Source organism: Ceratotherium simum, chromosome 29 (genome assembly GCF_057802395.1).
Source record: "Ceratotherium simum simum isolate JZ-2026a chromosome 29, ASM5780239v1, whole genome shotgun sequence".
In the NCBI taxonomy this organism is placed as follows: domain Eukaryota; kingdom Metazoa; phylum Chordata; class Mammalia; order Perissodactyla; family Rhinocerotidae; genus Ceratotherium; species Ceratotherium simum.
In genome coordinates, this window is record NC_141928.1 from 19499747 (window position 1) to 19518615 (window position 18869).

General features: G+C 44.0%; 1 protein-coding gene across 6 annotated transcripts in view; it reads left to right on the plus strand.

Moving 5' to 3' along the window:
• Window positions 1-18869, plus strand: part of ASTN2 (astrotactin 2) — an 841205-nt gene that overhangs the window by 379317 nt on the left and 443019 nt on the right. For all 6 annotated transcript variants that reach the window (XM_087419200.1, XM_087419201.1, XM_087419203.1 and 3 more), the window contains 2 exons: window positions 17564-17648; window positions 18174-18248. In XM_087419200.1, coding sequence (XP_087275326.1) covers window positions 17564-17648; window positions 18174-18248 — 160 coding nt within the window. The remainder of the gene's footprint in view (window positions 1-17563; window positions 17649-18173; window positions 18249-18869) is intronic.

The following is an 18869-nucleotide window of genomic DNA, read 5'->3' on the forward strand; positions in this document are numbered from 1 at the left end:
TGGATTTTCCCAAAGTCATACTTCTAGGAAGTGGTGGAGTTTAGACTGGAATCCTAGAAGTCTGGCTTTAGAGTTTATCCTCTTAACTGCTACCCTATGCTCTCAATACAGAATCAGAGCTTGTAATTATATATTTGTGTGATTCTGTGTTCAATTACTATCTAAGAGACTGTATGCTGTAGTAAGGCAAGGGTTATGTCTGTATTCCTCACTTCTTTATTTCCTAACCCAGCCTATTGTGTAGCATGCTGTTGATGTTTAATAATGAATTATTGAATGAGTGAATGGAAGAAGAAATACTGGATTTGGAGACAAATTCCATCAGTTTCACTCCTAGATTTGCAATTTTTACTCATGGTGTGACCTTTGACATGTCACTTTGTTCTCTGGGCCTCAGTTTCTCTATGTATAACACGAGAGGAAATGATATTAGCTTTTCTCTAATGGCTCTCCAGCTCTGACATTCTGTGTATCGCAAATCTGCACTGAGAGCCAGTGCTATGCCCAGCTGTGGGCTCTGGAGGATGTCAAAAGAGGATGGCCCAGGCCTCCTGATCTCTTGAAGGAGACAAAGCATGTACACATCAGAGACTAGGATCAACACAAATTTCTACTCTTGATAAACTGCTGTGCTGAATTGAATCCGAGAGCTTGAGCTCTGGATTCAAATGGACTGGAATTTGCTTTAGATCCTCACAACTTTGGACATTTAGCTGACCTTTCTGAACCTCTGCTTTTCTCAATGGTGGAATGGTGGTGATAATATCAACATAACAATCCTCGGAGGGTTATGATGAGGATTGGCCTAAATAAAGCATATTAAGCACTTAGCCCAATGCCTAGTGCACACGGCTCAACAAACATTAGCTATTATTTATAATTTTGGTCAAAACATGAAGTGAATAAAATAAGTATTGTAGGATTATTAAAAAAAAAAAAAAGTCAGTTACTGTGAGCCTTAGCAGTCAGGGAAGGCTTCCTGGAGGAGGAAGGACTAGAATTGGATCATGAAGCAAAAGAATGATTGTGATAGAGCTACACCGTCCAGTATAGTAGCTACTATCCATATGTGGCTATTTAAATTAAACTGTAAATTAATTCATATTTACCACATTTCAAGTGCTCAATAACCACATGTGGCTAGTGGCTGCCATACTAGAGAGCACAGATATAGAGCATTTCCATTATTACAGCAAGATCATTTAGACAGTGCTGTGACAGAGTGAACAGCAGAACATTTCATATATATGTCATTTCATTCAAAATATGTACTAAGTGACAATGCTGGGCTAGGTATTATGCTATGTACTGGGATTCAACAGGAGCAAAACCTGACCCAGTGCCTGGCCTGATGGAGCTGAGTCTGGTGCAGGGGTCAGCAATCTACTGCCCACAGGCCAACTGCTGTCTTTTATAAATAAAGTTTTATTGAAACACACCTATGCTCACTAGTTTACATATTGCTTGTGACTGTGTGCTACAGCAGCACAGTTGAGTAGTCATGACCATATGTCTTGCAAAACCTAAAATGTTTACTAAATGACCCTTTACAGAAAAATTTTGCCAAGCCCTGGTCTAGTAGATTGATGTAACGCTTTGACATCCGAGTTACAGAACTGGTTTTGGCATTTATTCATTGATTCATGTATTTGTTCATTTAACATTCAACCAGTATTTATCAAGCACCTAATTTAAGCAGGATGTCAGGATGAACAGAACAGATAAAAATTGCTGCCATCATGGAGCTCACATTCTAGGCGGGGAAGGGGGCTGACAGATAATTAGAATATATGTAGTAACAAAAAAATAAATTGTATTGTATGTTAGAAGATGGCTTGTTATTTTTAAGAAAACGCTGAAGGAAGAGGGGGCTGTGAGTGCAGAGGAGATGGGTGGTTACAAATTTAAGTAGACTCTTCAAGGTAGGCACGACTAGGGAGGTGAGTGAGCACAGCGCGCTCTGTGGCTATCTGGGGAAAGCAGAGTACCGGCAGAGGGAACAGCCAGTACAAAGGCTCTGAGGGTGGTGTATGCCTCACATACTTGAGGAAGATCATGGAGGAGGACATGACTGGGCTTCACTGGATACTGGGTGGTTATTAGAAGGTTGGATCAGAGAGGGACCAAAGCCTGTGGAGCCTTGTAGAACATTGTAAGAACATTGGCTTTCAACTTTAATGCAGTGGGCAGCCACAGGAGCATTCTGATCTGAGGAATGACATCATCTAGCTTATATTTTAAGAGGATCACTCTGGCCACTCCATTGAGAAAAATCTGTAGGGACAGAGGCAAGAGTGGTTAGCAAGGAGGCTGCTTAGAAGACTGAGGGATAATCCAGGCCAGAGATGGTGGGGGCTGGGGCCAGGGTGGTGGCAGTGGAGATGGAAAGAACTCGTCAGATACTGTATTTCATTCATTGCAATTATTTAGTACTGGGGACAGTGAGCAAAAGAAGCTGCCATCTCTGTCCCTTGGAACTTTCTGTCTAATAAATTGGTTTCATGCTTTGACATCAGAGATGAAAAAAACAATTGCTGTGTCCCCCGCCACGTGTATGAGCTCCAGGACCAGTTTTCACACTGTCTCTAAACAAAAGACCCTGGAGAGGATGACACTGTCTTAGTCTGCTCAGGCTGTCATAACAAAATATCGTAGACTGGGTGGCTCGAACAACAGAAACGTATTTCTCACACTTCTGGAGGCTGGGAATTGCAACATCAAGATGCCACTGAATTGGTTCCTGGTGAGGGTTCTGTTCCTGGCTTGCAGACAGCTGAATTCTTTACTTCTCATTTTGTCCTCACATAGCCTTGACTTGGTATGTGCATGCAAAGAGAAAGCCATCTCTCTTTCCTCTGCTTCTTGTAAGACCACTAATCTCATCATGACAGCCCCACTCTCATGGCCTCATCTAACCCTAGTTACCTCCCACTGGCGCCACCTCCAAATACCATCACATCAGAGGCTGGCCCCATTGCCTAGTGGTTAAGTTCAGTGCTCTCTGCTTCAGTGGCCTGGATTTGGTTCCTGGGCGTGGACCTACACCACTCGTTGGCAGCCATGCTGTGGCAGCGACCCACATATGAAATAGAGGAAGATTGGCACAGATGTTAGCTCAGGGCCAATCTTCTTCAGCAAAAAATAAACAACAACAACAAAAAATCCCAAAACAAATACCATGGCATTGGGGAATAGGGCTTCAGCATATGGATTTGGGGGGACACCAACATTCCGTCCATAATAGACGCCAATGACGTAGGAGGAGAGGAGAAGGGGAACAGTGACACAAATCTGTGATGCAAGTCAGGGGGCTGAACAGAGCTTTACTGAACACTATGCCTAGCAGGGCTGGTACTAAAGTGAGGCATGTAAAGAGCCTTGGGCACAAAATCTAAGGAGATGCTCATCCTCGGATGGCAACTCAGCACTTATACAACCCTGAGTCCCCCTTAAACTTGGGGAGGGAAAAGTATTCATTCATGATGGTGGCCTCTTCAACCCTTCTCCCGAGAAGCCTTTAAAGACTCTCCTTTAGGGACAAGTTGGGGGTGGGGAGGGTCATAGAACAAAGATGTCCAGGGCTAGGAGGAACCATGCAGACCATCTAGTCCAACCTCCTCCTTCGACAGCAGATGAACTTGAGGTTCAGGGAGGGTTAGGGCCTTGCCCAAGTCACTCGGTAAGTTAGTGGCTGAGCAGAGGGCTCCCAACTACAGTGCTGATGCTTGATTTCCCAACCTCTTGAGAACATCTGAAGCAGTCAACTATTTTATTCTTGGAATGTAGGCCCCCAGCTGCAACTTGAGCCAATGCCTTCAGGAGACTTTTAAACATGTGAAGATGGTGTGGGCTTCTGGCAGTGCTTTTCCAGGCTCATCTTGCAGGCTTACGATCAGATCCACTCATTCACGCAAAGAAGTGTTTCAGTGCAGGACGTCTTGGGCATGACAAGTTCCCAATAAGCTTCATTAATGTCTGTCTTTACAAACATTGACTGAACCCCAAGATGAGTCAGTCACCAGGGAAGGAAGCAGACGAGATGCTGCTACCATCCTCCGTTTGCTCATAATCAAGCTGCCCTCATGGTGAGCTCTGTTGTGTTTTTGGAGAGACAGTCAGAGCAAAATGGAAAGAGTCGAGGCGTTGAAGTCAGACAGACCTGGGTTACAATCTTGGCTCTGCCTCTAGCTATTGGTACAGTTTTGAGCAAATTGCTTAATTTTCCCCGTCTCAATTTCCTGATCTTTTTCATCAGAGGAAAAGGTATTCACCCTTGCTAGGTTGTTGTGACGATTATAATCAGTACAAAGTACCTGCTACATTATATGGCAAATATAACTCTTCAAGAAATAGGAATTATTGAATCAGGGGCAAAAAAGAACCCCCAGTGTTGGCAATGCTTAACCCACAAAAGACTTATTCATGATGGAATGGAAGGCGTGATGACAGATTTCTGAGCAGAAGGGGCCTCCAGGAAACCATTTAAAACACAGCATTTAGCAATAGCACTAGCCTTTTCTGGTTCCTTGATACCATCTGTAGGGAGCCAGTCCATTGCACCACACTCTCCTTTCTCTTCTCTCTTGACTGAAGGCAGTTTTCATTTCAATGTAGATTATAAAAGGCCTCTGAATAGAAGGAGTGTGTGTGTGTGTGTGTGTGTGTGTGTGTGTGTGTGTGTATCCACCCCAACCTTTTGGTTACAGTGTTAAATGGTCTCTTAATTAAAACTTCACTAGATGGGTTTCTACCAGATCACGGGCAGTGAGGAAGGTGTCTGGATTTTATGCCAATCACACCAATACTGTCCCTTAGGACAGCGCATCGAGGACTTCAAGCTGCTCCACACAAGTCCAGTGAGGTCAGGTGGCCTTGCCCTGTACGGTGTGAGCAGCCTGCTGTAATCACTCAAATGGCCGAAAATGGACGTAACAGTGAAGCCTGACTCCCTAGTGAAGCCTGTGGAGGCCACCTGGACACACGTTGCTTAATTTTAATAATTCACAATGATTTCCATCATATACCAGTAAATGTGGCATAAAAATATTTTGTACAAGTCCATGCAGAAATAGAAGTACAATGATGTACACCTGAAATTTTTGCAATGTTATAAACCAATGTTACTGCAATTAAAAAAAAAAAAAAAAAGAAAAAAAAAATATTTTGTACAAGAATTTGAGTCTTAGTAATGGGAACCTATGCTGTGCTGCAGTTAAATGGTTGCCAGAAATTGGGGGCTGCCTAGGGAGGGAAGTGAGGGCGGCGGGGGCTGTGGTGTGTGTGCGTCTGTGAGAGGGAGGCAAGGAGAGTGGGATGGATGGGAAGGGAGGAGAGAAGAAGGGAAGAGAAGAAGGGAAAGAGGAAAATCAGAGAAATCAAGACAAGAGGAAGAAAAGAAGGAGGAATGGAATTAACAGGAAGTGAATATCTTCCTTGCTCTAGAAACCTCTGTATAATGAATCTTACGTAATCTTCACATTGACCCTTGAAGTAGACAGATTGTCATTTTTTGGTCTCTTATTTGTGGATGAGGAAATTAAGATGGGTCTGGGGATTTAACTTAGCCTCTGACTCAAGTTCAAGTTCTTTTTGCTGCAGAGTGTTATAAAGGAAAGAGAGGCATAGAGAAAGACAGACAGACAGTGAGGAATATAGAGATACAGAGAGAGAAAGGCAGAGACAGAGAAGCAGAGACCACAGAGAGAAACTGAGGCAGCGACAAAGATTGAGAAATAAAAAGACAGACAGAATTGGGAGAAAGAGAGAAAGCCATAAAACAGAAGAGAGATGCGGGGGGGGAGTGGGCAAGAACATGAATATGAATATAATCAGGATGAGATGAGCACAGTGAAAATTAGCTGGGTTCAGCTGAATGTACATATTATGTAAAATGGTATACTATTCCAGATGCAAGGAACTGGGAATGACAATTCTCCAGTTTCCTGGGGAAGCTAGCTGTGACCCTGACCATCTGCCTATAGCTGAGGCTGAGGTCACTCTGAGGAGGGGACCCTCTGAACCAGATTGCAGACATCGCAGGCTATCCACAGCTTCTGTTCGTTTTCCCCAATTCCTGACTAGATGAAGGCAAAGGTCCCACTCTTCTCCAACCCCTTGAGGGTGTCCAGACCCCCTTGCTTTATGACATGGATGGCATGGACAGGACACGTATGTGTGGCCCATTCTACTCAGTCCACATCTGGAAAATCATTACTCTTTTTGCTTTCATTTTATAAAGGAAATTAGATTTTAAACCCACAAAGATAGCCGGTGCTATAAAGAAAAAAAAAACCATCAATGCATCTCTTTTGTGGAGTGAAGAACTCTTTTGCAAAATGAATAATTACCCTCTGCTTAATTTATTTTATATATTTCACTTTGCTGTTTCAGGTTTTGTTCAAGTGGGGAATGAGTACATTATTAATCATCATGTGTTCTGAATGGTCTCAGTATATATTTTATCCTCACTGCATCCTTGTGAATGGGAGAAGACAGGACTTAGGCTCCCCATCTTCTAGGATAGAAGGATGGGGCTCAGAGAGATGAAGGTGCTTGAGCAAGGCCACCCAGCAACTGGTGGGGAGGCAGAGCTGCGGGGTCCCGTGGCATTGACAACACACAACCTTGTCTCATCTGCATCCCTGTAAGTTCCAGTTGAGGTGTGGTAGATGGCCAGGTAGAGCCAACGAGGTAGGTCATGTTGGGTGAGACAGAGGGGCAGGCTGACCTCCTTCACCTTCCCAGGTACAGTGTGGGGAGCTCTCACTCCAGAATCCAGCAGACCTGGGGTCGAATCTTGACTCTGTTGCTTTCTTGCAGTGTGAACTGGGGGCCAGTCATTTAACCCCTGGGGGCTTCAGTTTCCTCTTCTGTAAAATCAGGGCAACATTAGCACCTGCTTCACAGAGCGGTTGGGTAGATTAAAGGTGAAAAGGTGGATCAAACACATCATGCCTAACAGGATCCATAAGCAACTCTTAGCCTTTCCCTTTTTGCAAATTATAACTGAGGGGTCCCAGATAGGCACTATGGTCAGGAAAGAGCACTGAGAAAACTGGCTCCCTGATAATGATCATAGCAATAGCAGGTTATGTTTATGGAGCCCATGCTGGGAATAGAGCATCCTTGATGTTGTTCAGTGAGAGGGCCAGGCCTGATGAACCTTATTGTAGAACTGAGGAAAATTGGCCAGAGACAGGAAATTGTATAAAGTTATGGAGCCCTTGGGTGACAAATGCAGAGTCCAAACCCTGTTCTGACTCCAGTGCCTGTCTTCTCTGATTTAAACCGCCTCTCTGCATGCACCATGCTTGGATTCAGCATTTGGAAAGACTATTTTTGTAGAGGGGATATGGGGGTTTCCAGAGGCTGTTTCCCCACACCCGCAGAACTACGGTGGGATTCCTCAGTGCCTGTTAAGCTCTCTGGCTCTGCTGATCCACCAGATCCAGTGTACCCTGCTGATCCGGAGAAACAAAAGCCCACCGTTTCCTATTTGTGCTCTGACTGAACTTTGCACCCATCCTTCCCTCTGTCTGGAAAACTCTTACATCCCCTGGAGAGGAGGCAGTACAGCCTGGAGGCAGCAGCACCCTCTCTGGAACCAGGCTGGCTGGATTCCAATCCTGGCTCTGGCACTCTTAGCTTCGTGACCTTAGGCAAGCAAATTACTTCACCCCTCTGGGCCTCAGTCTCCTCATCTGTAAGACGGAGTTGAAAATAGAACCTATTTCATAGACTTGTTGTGAAAGTCACATGAGTAAATATAAATAAAGAACTTCCAACACTGCCTGGCGGTTAGGAATCTCTGTGTGTTCCCTCTTAATATTTACACTCCTTCTTGGCTAGTGTGCCCCCGACCTTGGGGCAGAGTTCAACACTCCTCCCTCTGGATCCTGTGGCTCTTTGCACACACGCCCCCTCCAGCCCGAGTCACACGTTGTGGTAGTGATGTGGTTTCCTGTCAGTCCCCTGCTCGAGTGTCAACTCCTTGAAGACAGAGAATCAGATGGATTCATCTCTGTGCCCCAATCCCCCCTGTGCTGGGCATGGAGGAATTGTACAGAGAATGGAAAATGGTCTCAAGAAGTAAGATGTGAACTAGAGATGAGGCAAGAACCACGTGGGGAGGTGAAAGGGAAGAACTATGAGCAGGGAGCCCGGGAGGGGAGCTGCAGCCAAGAGGGGCAGGGGGACCAAACCAGAGAGGAAATATGGCCTGGGGGAGCCAGGCCTGGACAACAGCGACGGCGATGACAGCACTGCTGCCAGTAATAGTAACCTTAGTAAAAATCATCATCGTCATCATAACTCCCACTTACTGAATGCTACCTACGTGTGTGGTAATTGTTTTTAATATATTATCTTCAGTCCATGACAAATTTTTAAAGTGGGTTTAAGATGCCCATTTTCTGGTGAGAAAACTGAGGCCTGGAGAAGTACAGTGATTTATCCAGGCCATTCAGTTTGTGAGTAGTAGACGGAGGGTTCGGCCTCTGATTGCTCTGATTCCCAGGCCACTGCCCTTTCCCCTTCAACAGGCTGTGTCCCTTGGACCCCAACCCCTTCCAGGTTGATCTGAGAAGCTTGGATGATGCAGGGCCCTGGGGTGAAAGGTGGGGAGCGGCGGGGAGAGGGCAACCACTTGCCCAGCAGGCCCAGCTCTGTGCATCCGTGTTAGGAATCACCTGTTGGTAAACTGGATCCAGAGCCTTCCTGGTCGTGGGAGATGTCTGCATCCGCAGCCATTCCAGGCTGTTAGTGAGATTTCTTCACCCCTCCATCCTCGATCAGCCATAATTTGAAGGGAGTCTCTTACCCACATATTTTTCTCCCAGACACTAATTTATAGGTAATCGTGTATGTGGTACATACTTAGGGATGGAGGAGCCTAGGAAGAGAGAGAATGGAGCCAGGGTCTCCTGATCGAGACCCTGAAATGGGGTCCCTAGTATGGCCTGGCTGGTGGCCTCTTAGGCCTGGGCCATCCCACATGCTGCCCCCATAAGCTGTGTCAATGCCAATTAGTCCCCATGTAGCCTTGGTTAAGGACTCTGAACTCCATCAGACCTAATCACCAGCCTGTGCCGTCAGAACCCTTCAGCCTCTATTTTTTTTCCTCTTGCTGTCAGAGGCATGATGATGAATGGCAATAAGGGGCCGGCAGCTAAAATTCAGGGTCCAAGTTTGTCTCAAATGCTTGGGAAGCACAAGGCTGAAACATCTCTAGCAGATTAAGGCAAAAGGGACATCAGAGATGCCAGTGAGAAGTTGAGTAGATGTCATCAAGACCAACCTCCTCACTGTACAGATAGGGAAACTGAGTCCTAGGGAGGGAGGGGACCTGTTGCAGGTCACAGAGCACATTTGGCTGAATAGACTTCTAAAGAAGTCTACCTCACTTCATAAAAGTCTGAATTATATCCCCTTGTTATTTCACTCCGATCATGTTTCTCTGCCTCCCAAGCCTCTATTCCCCAAACTCCCAACCCTCCCACACATACTCTGCCTCCCTCCAAGTTCCTAAGGAGATGCTGACTTCACGAAGCAAGACTAGAGCATGTTGGAGGAAGAATCATGGACTGGAATTTGAACAAGGTTTGGAAGAGTAATACTGGCTACTCATTTTACAGATGGGAAAACTGAGGCCTGGAAAAGTACAGTGATTTGCCCAAGGTTGCAGAGGGGTCAGCACTGTAAAATGTATTCCCTGATGACACTGCTTACATTCAAAACTGCCCAAATGATCGCATTCCTTTACTAAATAATCATTTTGCCACTTAATTTTCCCTCCACCTCCTACTCCCTTTCAACTCCTGCTCTCTCCTCTGCCGAATCCATCCCTCTCCAATTCTCAGGCTCTGCTTTTCTCAAGGAGTGGGATCAAGGCAGACTTGCTGTAAGAAGCAGGTCCTGGTTTGCAGGTAGGTCTCAAATGGCCCCGTTCTTATCGGTAAACCCAGAGCAAGTTAGAGCAAGAAAGATACAAAGGAAGGAGAGTAATTGATAAGGTTGAGAGATTGGCTGGGGCCAGTCATGGAAGGCATTGAATGTTTGACTAGGTTATATGAACTTTATCATGAAAACAACTGGAAGCCACTGAGAGTTTTGGGGATGAACCATGAGTGCAGCTGTTCTTTGAAAACATAACTGACCATCAATCAGATTAGATGGGGGACACTGAGAGCGGGTCACCAGCGACAAGACCTTTTCAGTAGTGCACATGGACAATGTTGAGGGCCTGTACCAGGGCAGTGGCAGTGGGGAGAGATGGGAAGGAATGGGTCTGCGTGACAGCAAAGAGGTAGAATCAACTGGATTCAAGTGCCGTTTGGATGTTAAGGGTGAAAAAATAAAGTCTAGTCACAGATTTTGCTAAGGTTTCCAGTTTGGGAAGAAAGTGGGCCCATTATTAATAAAGAGGGGGACATGTAGTTTGAGGTACATTAGCAGCTTTTGCTCCACTAATGCTGCGTGACAAACATCCACAACACTTTATTGTCAACAGCTATAAGCATTTTTTCTCCTGTGTTACACATGAGTGGATTGATCTAACCAGGACGCAGCTGCACTTGGCTCCAAGCTCAGGTCATGTCCAGCTCTGTTCCACATGTCCCTCATCCTCCTTGGACTAGCCACTTCTTGGAGCATGGTTTTCTCATGGCAAGAGGCAGGAAGGCAAGAGAACAAGCTCAACCACGCAGCCCATTTCAAACCTTAGTTCACATCATCTCTGCTTCCATCCCATAGGCCAAAGCAAGTCATATGCCAAGCCTGAAGACAAAGGGTAGGGAAGAAATGTGACTCTTCCCACCATCAAGCATGGCAAGGATGTAAATGCATCCTGCTACTATAGAGAACTGAGGACTTGGCACCGGTAATTCAATTACCAGGGGTACTAGGTATTCCTTCAGCACCCACTGATTTCTTATTCCTGTGCCCTTTTCCATACTCTCTTAGAACATGTCCCCTTAGAGAGTCATCACATAGCTTGGGAAGGAAGAATCAGAAAGATGCTGGGCTTGGATGTTCACTCCTCTGTTCACAATATTGGGCAGCTTACCCTTTCCAAGCCTCAGCTTCATAGTGTTTAAAGTGGAGCCAATAAATCTTCCTCCCACTGTTGTCATGGATACCAGAAGTTATTTGGGTAAGGTCAGCACATAGTACATGCTCAGTTAGCAGAAGGTATGATGTTACTCCTATGGCTTACCCCTGCTAGCAGGAAGTCAATCCAACAACCCTTCATTACATAGGTAGTATGAATTCAGTACAGTCTTCATATGAAGTATTTACATTTGAACAGGGGATATTTGAAAAAGCAGTTCTTAACCTTTAGTTATAGTTGGATTTTAGAAATCAGCGGAATGCTAATTTCAGTGGGTGGATTGGAGATTTCTACTTCTTGTTGTCTAGCACTTGATAATTGTCAAGTTAAAGGCAGCTCTCCTTGCTACTGCCCCTGTGGTTATGTTTGTTGTTGTGATGTTTGTGCTTGTGTAAAAGAGCATGAGCTTTGAAGACCTGAGTCTATGCCCTTGGGCAAGAGATTAGTTAAGTCTGAGCTTCAGTTTCCTTATTTTACAATGTGGACTCTAGTATCTTCCTTCTGAAACTAGTCATGAGTGTGACCTGCGAGATGACATTGATGACATATGTCAACTGTCTTCCGTCACTCCTAGCACACAGCAGGCCATCAGTAATGTTATGCCCAGCCCATGCCTCCTCCACTGTGTGCCTGGCCTTGAGCTGGGCTCCAGCGACACAGAAGTGAAGAGGCCCGAGGTGGCCCAGTCAGAGTGAGAACAGGAAAGGATGCCATGCATGCTTATTGCTCCAAGGGCCCAAGGAGATGTCCTCCCAAGCCACAGCTACAAGAAGAGTAAATAGGAAAGTGAACAGCAGCCAGTGTCCCTGGCATGTGATGATAAGTGATGACTGAGTTGGAAGCAAGTGAAAATGGAATCATAAGAGGATGACAAGGTGGGAGGAGGGGAGCCAGACAGCTGGGCGGGCTTGGGAAGAAGGCTTTATACTTATCTGGCACTCTCATGGGCAAGTGCTGAGCTCTTCTGAGCTCTGGGGGAAAAAGGAGGCAGCAACCTCTGGCTGATGCCCTTGTCCATGCCTGTATGGCCTTCGGTAGGAGGAGCCATAGACAAAGGCAACAGGTGTTGCTGGTTCTGGGAACACGGGGACTAATCAGCCTTAGAGATTATTTCATTCAAACTGCCCCAAATTTACAGATAGAGAAACTGGGTTTGGCTTTGCAAAGGGCATACCTTGAAATTGAGACTATCCTTCATCTAGAAACCACTTTCTTTCCACTAAAACAAGATGCTAAATCAGCCCCTCCTATCCAGGAACAATAATAACAAAAACTCAAACAGCTACAATGTTTGCAGCAAGAAGAAATGCCAAAGACTGTGCTGAGGACTTTTCAAATACATCACTGATCTTTCCAGCAGATAGGTGATATCAGTCTCATTACAGACTAGGAAACAAACAGAGAGATGAAGCAACTTGATCAGGTTGGTACAAATTGTAAGTGTCAGATCCAGGATTTGAATCCAAAGAAAGATGATTCCAGGGCCCACTCTGAACTATTTCACCAGTCCACTGGCCTTACCACTGGCCTAATTAGGTAATTAATTACCTAATTAACATGAAGGCACTGTCCACTTTGAAGTGGTTTAGGAGAGCCCCACACAAGATAAACTCAGATTGTTCATAATTGAGGGAATCCGTTGTCTTTACCTAAGAGTTTATGGAGTGAGAATGCATGTAACATAAAAGGAGAACTCAATAAATGGGACCTCGGAGACATAAAAAGTAAATATTTTAAAACCTATACAGCTCATCTATAGCTGATGATGCAGAGTTCTAGTAACTAGCATGATGAAAATCCACTTAATTGAATTCCCTTAAGGGAGCCACTTTAATGAAGAGGTTAAACTCTTTGTTAAGGTCTGCATGATCGATCACATATAGATGTATGTTTTTAATCTGTTAAGGATACTTCAAATTCATTATCTTTTTAAAAATAATTCCTGTTGGTAAATGTACTAACATTTTCATTACAGGAAACTCAGAAATGTCAAAGGAGTACAAAGGAAAAAAAAAATTCCTAGAAAATGTTGCCGGGTGTATTGAGGTATTGAGACCACCAGTGTAGTAGAAAGGACGCTGAAGTGGTGGCGAAGAGTCCTGGGTTCTAATCCCGATACACCCCAAGGCTAGTCCAGTGATTTGGCCAAATGTCTCCACTCTCTGAGCTTGCACTTCCCCTTCTGAAAAATGACGCTGGGAAGATTTGAACTAGATGATCTTTAAGAGCTGTTTCTGCTCTGATATGAAATAGATTTCTATTTTAGACATTTCATTAGACTCATGTTTATGCTTTCCAGTTCCTTGGCAAATACCTATCAGGAATGTAAGAAACTTTCTTCCAATCTTCAGCAGAACCATCATTATTCTAAATGAACTCAGCCTGAATTCATGAAGATTACAATATATTTATGCATTCACTAATTCATCCGTTCATTCATTCATTCAACAAATGAGTCGCCTACCCTTCATCAGGCACTATAATAATTACTAGGATATGGAGATGATTAAGAAAAAGTTTCTGCAATCAAGAAACTTCCAGTTTAGTGGGGAAAACAGGCAAACAAAAAAATTGTTTCCCTATCCCATTAGCAAAGGCATTACTATTGTGAAATATACCCCCTCATTTATGTAGGTACTAGGCAGTGCAACAGGTGCTGGATGCAGTGGTGAGCAAGATGAGTGCAATTTCTTCCTTCAGAGAGCTTCTATAGTGACAGGAGTAAGGGAGCGTGGGAGTTCACAGTCAGCACGTGGAAACCATGTAAATGTGTATCCCTGAAGAGCTGAACTTTGACAGCCTGGCTTCCCTGGGTGTGCAGAGCAGGATTGAGGAAAGGACTCACTCAGGGAAGAGGTTAATAATCCTCAGCTTGGGCTGTCAGAGGCTTGCATCTTGCAAGAAGGAAATGCTTGGTTGCAAATCGTGGAGAGTTAGCTGAGCCAGCAAAATGGGAAACGGGAGTCAATAAAGCCAATAGCTATGGCATTGATGGAAATCTTGCCGGAGACACCCGGCCCAACTGCTGAGAGTAATCACAGCTAAGCCTAAAACAAACGGTGTCTTGAAAGCAGAGGTTCGGGATTCGGAAAGGCACTGCAAATGGCTGACTCTCACTGGCACTCAGAAAAGGTGAACATCTACTCCATCCTTCCATTTGGCAGATGGGGAAACTAAGACCCAACAAGGAGGAAATTACTTATCCAGTGTCCTTGGAGTTAATATGTCAGCATATATCAGAACCCAGTGGCCATCGTGGAATGAAAGAGAAAGAGGAGGAGACTAACATACTGAGCATCCACTCATTGTCTACTTGAGCCATGAGATTTATTCTTTGCTACTTCAATTTATTCTTACATCAGCTCTGTGAGATTGACATTACTATCATTCCCTTTCTATTGATGAGAAAACTGAGACCCAAAAAGGTAGATTCTCCAAGACCACACGTCTAGGGAGAAAGAAAGTGAGGATTGGACCCCAGGTCTGTCTGCCTCCAGCACCTGTGCACTTTTCCCTCTGCCTCACTTCCTCTTCTCCAGGCAGCCTTCTGGGGGCCTCCAGGGTGGATGCCTCTCATTTGCAAAATATATATTTCTTGTATAATGAGCATCAGTAATTAATGATCCATTCCAAGTCAGGGGAAACTTGCCTAGTAAGCACACAAGAAAGAAAGAGAAAAATGTAGCAACATCCTTTTTCTGTATAGATTTCTCATTCTCACTAATATTCCCAAAAGGAGGGAAAGGGGGAAAAATGACCTGTGCCCTTTCCTGCAGAGTCACTGATAGGAGAGACAGGAACCTTGGTTGTTGCCCTTTCTGTAAAGAAGAAAGAGCCCCCTTTCCCATCCCTCCTTGCCCACCCTAGCCTGACTTCCTTTCTCTTTGCCAGAGGTAACCATTTTATCTCTCCCATTATGAATCATGAGGCCTGTGCCTTGTGGCAGATCATAAATCAGTCCTGGGAGTCTCGAGGACAAATCCCAGGACTTTTAATCTTTAATATTAGATGTGTTTAAAGTGGTGAATATTTCATGAAGGGACTGTTGCATTTTAACACATCATTCGTGACTCCTGTCCCTCCCCACTTTGGTAAATTATTCTCATCCAAATTGCAAGGATCTCAGCCCTTCCCCTATGTTTTCCTTACCTCCAGCAACAGTCAGTCCATTAGGTTGCATATGCTTACATCACACACATGTGGCAGAAGACCCTGGGCATGCTATTGGAGGGGACAGTTACAGAGAACATTCCTGCCTGTAAGCAGCCCCCTTCTATTTCCCAGGTATCCAGAGAAGGAAGAAGGTAGATCTCTCTCTCTCTCTCTCTCTTTCAACAATCTTCTTCTGAATAGTTTGAATACTATCTCTGACCCATTCTTCACTCCATATTCTGTCCTACTACTGTTTAGTTCAACCAACATTTTATTAAACCCAGGCTGTTTGCCAGGTAGTTGCTACTGCTGGAGGTACAAAGATTAAGCAGCATGTAAATGTATAAAACAAGCTAGTGTGTGTTTTTAACACTCAGACTGCTTTGTATAAGGCCAAATGCATAACATTTATAGTGAATCAGTGAAAACAATAAGGTTATTTGATGAATACACATATTTTGAAATCAGAAATTATAGATGATAGTTGTAGATCCTCTGCTACCCTAGCATCATACTCACTGCTATGTTTTGTTTTGGTAGCACAAGGTTGAAAAAATCCTGATTCACAAGACATGTAGTTGAAAAAAGCATAAGCTTATTAACACCTCAACTCATGGCCTCAGTATCCTCCACAAGAAAACAAAGATGACAGGAGAAGTTTTTTTTTTTTTTGGTAATGAGGCCTGCATAAAATAAGTTTATTTGGCAACCGGAGTTCACATGAAGATGCTCTCCAGTGTCCTAAATTCTAGAAAGTAACATCTGAGTGTTTAGCCTTCATTTTTTACTATTAAAAAGTTTTAAAAATAAAAATTTTTAAGGAAAATTAGCTAAAAGTTGCAAAGTCCCTAAATCTCCCTCATAGAACTATACATTTCTGCGAACCAGGGTTTGGAAACTCTCAGGTCAGGCCAACCAGAATCACTGTAGGACTGAAGCATTGCAGGTTCATCTGAGTGTGTGCATGAGTGTGATCACCAAAAGATGAGAAAGAAGGAAACCTGCCGGCAATAGTCTGGAAATTTATGAGCCATGACAGATAGTTAAGTATTCATTCAACTCACAGTGTTGAGTACATATTCTGTTCTATGCAGTGGGCTAAGCCAGGGCAGTTGCTACGAGCATTTCCAAAAGTATGTTCCACAGAACACTAATACTGTCATTTGTTCTACCAGCAAGCCTCCCAAGGTGAAATAAGTTTGGGGAAAACTGTATAGATATCACTCATCATGAATCACACACCATTGGCTCTAACAAATAGTACAGTGTTTCCCAATTATTTTTTTTATGGAATCTATTCTTTGGTAAAGCACCTGTGAACATTCCACAAATACACTTTAGAAAAAAAAAAAACAATAACTAATTGAATCAAAAAATATCCCCCAACCTTAAGGAGTGTACAGTGGAGCAAGACTGATAATAGCAAGAGGGTAGGACAGAGAACTTCTGGAAACTCTTCCAAGATTCTGAACTCTGAAGATATACTAGGAAACGAGACATGTGCTGGCCACCCAAAATAAGCTTGGCCCACGGGCGAATGTACTTAAGGCAGTGTGGGATGCTAGCAAGCATTCATGCAACCAAGCATAAGATGTGGCCAGAAAAAAATGATGCATGGATACATGGATGGATGGATGGATGGATGGATGGATGGATGGATGGATGGATGGATGGATGGATAGTTGGATGGGTAGATGGGTGGATGGATGGATTGATGGATGGATGGATGGTTGGATGGGTAGATGGAAGGGAAGGGAACAAGAGGGGAAAGAAGGGGAGGGGAGGAGAGGAAAACCAACTAAAATAAATGACAACAACAACAAAACAAAATAAAATCTGGAAATGATAAATGAAAACAAACTTTCCAAAAGGGGAAATCAAAAGTATCTTGGAGGAGGTGGCATTTGATTTGGGGCTTATGGATGAGCATGAATTGTTTATTCAGATGAGGAGAATTCACTTTTCTGATTACACTTAGTGCAAATGTACTTTATCATAATTTCCATCATTAAGCCATAAGCTCCTTCAGCATCTGGGTTCCACCGTTGATCTCTGCATCCCCAGTGCCAAGCAGAGAACTTGGCAGGGAGTGTGGTCAGGACTTGTTGAATGGATCAGTAAGTGAGTGAACAAATGAATAAACTATTAACCACAGTGGCAGGTAGACCAGAACACCCTCAATCCATGGGCCTTTTTTAAAACTAAGCAGCTCACTTTATTTTCTAAGAAAACAAGGAAACCAGAGGAGAAGCCTCTTTTGGGCAGGCAGCATTTCACAAGACTCTTTTCTCTTTTTGCTTACAGGAGAGTGCAGCTGTCACGAAGGCTACGCCCCCGACCCGGTTCACAGACACCTGTGTGTGCGCAGTGACTGGGGACAGAGTGAAGGGTGAGTGGCAAAGGATATCCAGGCAGGGACAGTGGAGGACCATCCCCACCTCCTCTGTTCTGTTTCCAGAGGCCCCAAATCCCTCCACAAAGAGCTCTCTTTCTCTGCAACAGTTGTGTTCCTGCAAAATCTGATGGGAAGTGAATCCTATTTCCCAATGAGTCACATTTTAGTATTAAAGATACATGACTGATGAATCTTCTAGAGAACAAAGACTGAAGTTTACCTTAGTCTCTCAAACTGTAAGTAATCAATGAAATTTCCATAAGTGGACTGATAAAGAAAGAGAATCAGGTTTTTGTCCATAAACTCCAAAATGAACAAGCACACTTTAAATTGCTGAGTGCTTCTGTGAAGTGGAGACATTCTTTTATAATGTAAATGGTCTTGCCCAATAATTACTTCTGCAAAATTGGGTTGTTTGTAAAGCTCCTCTTAAGCAGTGTCCACATATGAATCTCACTTGCTTCTGTCTAATATCATCTCCTATCCCCTTTTCTTTCCCTTGTTTTGTTCTTCCCACAGACCTTGGCCTTACACTACACTTGAGAGGGGCTATGACCTGGTGACAGGGGAGCAAGCCCCTGAAAAGATTCTCAGGTGAGTTGACAATCCTGTTGGGGTGTGATGCTGGGGAATGGAGAAGGGTCTGATAGGGAGGCGAAGTCATGCATCCTTAGTTGATCAAGCCTGTGAACCTGTAGGCTGCAGTGAGTGCAGAGAAACTCTCATTGGTACGAATGTACCATCATGGCCCAGGTTGCTAAGGGAATATAATTGCCATTTGTCTGGCATCTAGACTTACAGACTCAGATATTTGAACTGGAGGAGACATTACTGATTACCTAGTCCAGTGGTTTAAAAATATTCTGTAGCCATAGAATCTCTTCCCGCCACCTCTGTGAAATCTCATATGAAACTTCAATACTTAAGCTGATAAAGACATACAGCAAATTAAGTGGCAGAAGTGGGAATCAGATTTTGGTTCAAACTGATTCAGAGTCCATGCTCTTAACCTTTGTGCAGACTGCCCCTGCTGACTTAGCAGTTGCTTATGGAACTCATGCTGGCTAACAAGACTGCTTGGGAAAGCAGAGCTGAAATAGTCCCAGTCCTCACAGAGCCAACTGTTTATTGAGAGTCAGGACCTGTACTCAAGAAAAGAAAGCTAGCAATACAAAGTGATGCATGGGCTAAATGATTAACAGATTTAAGAAATGA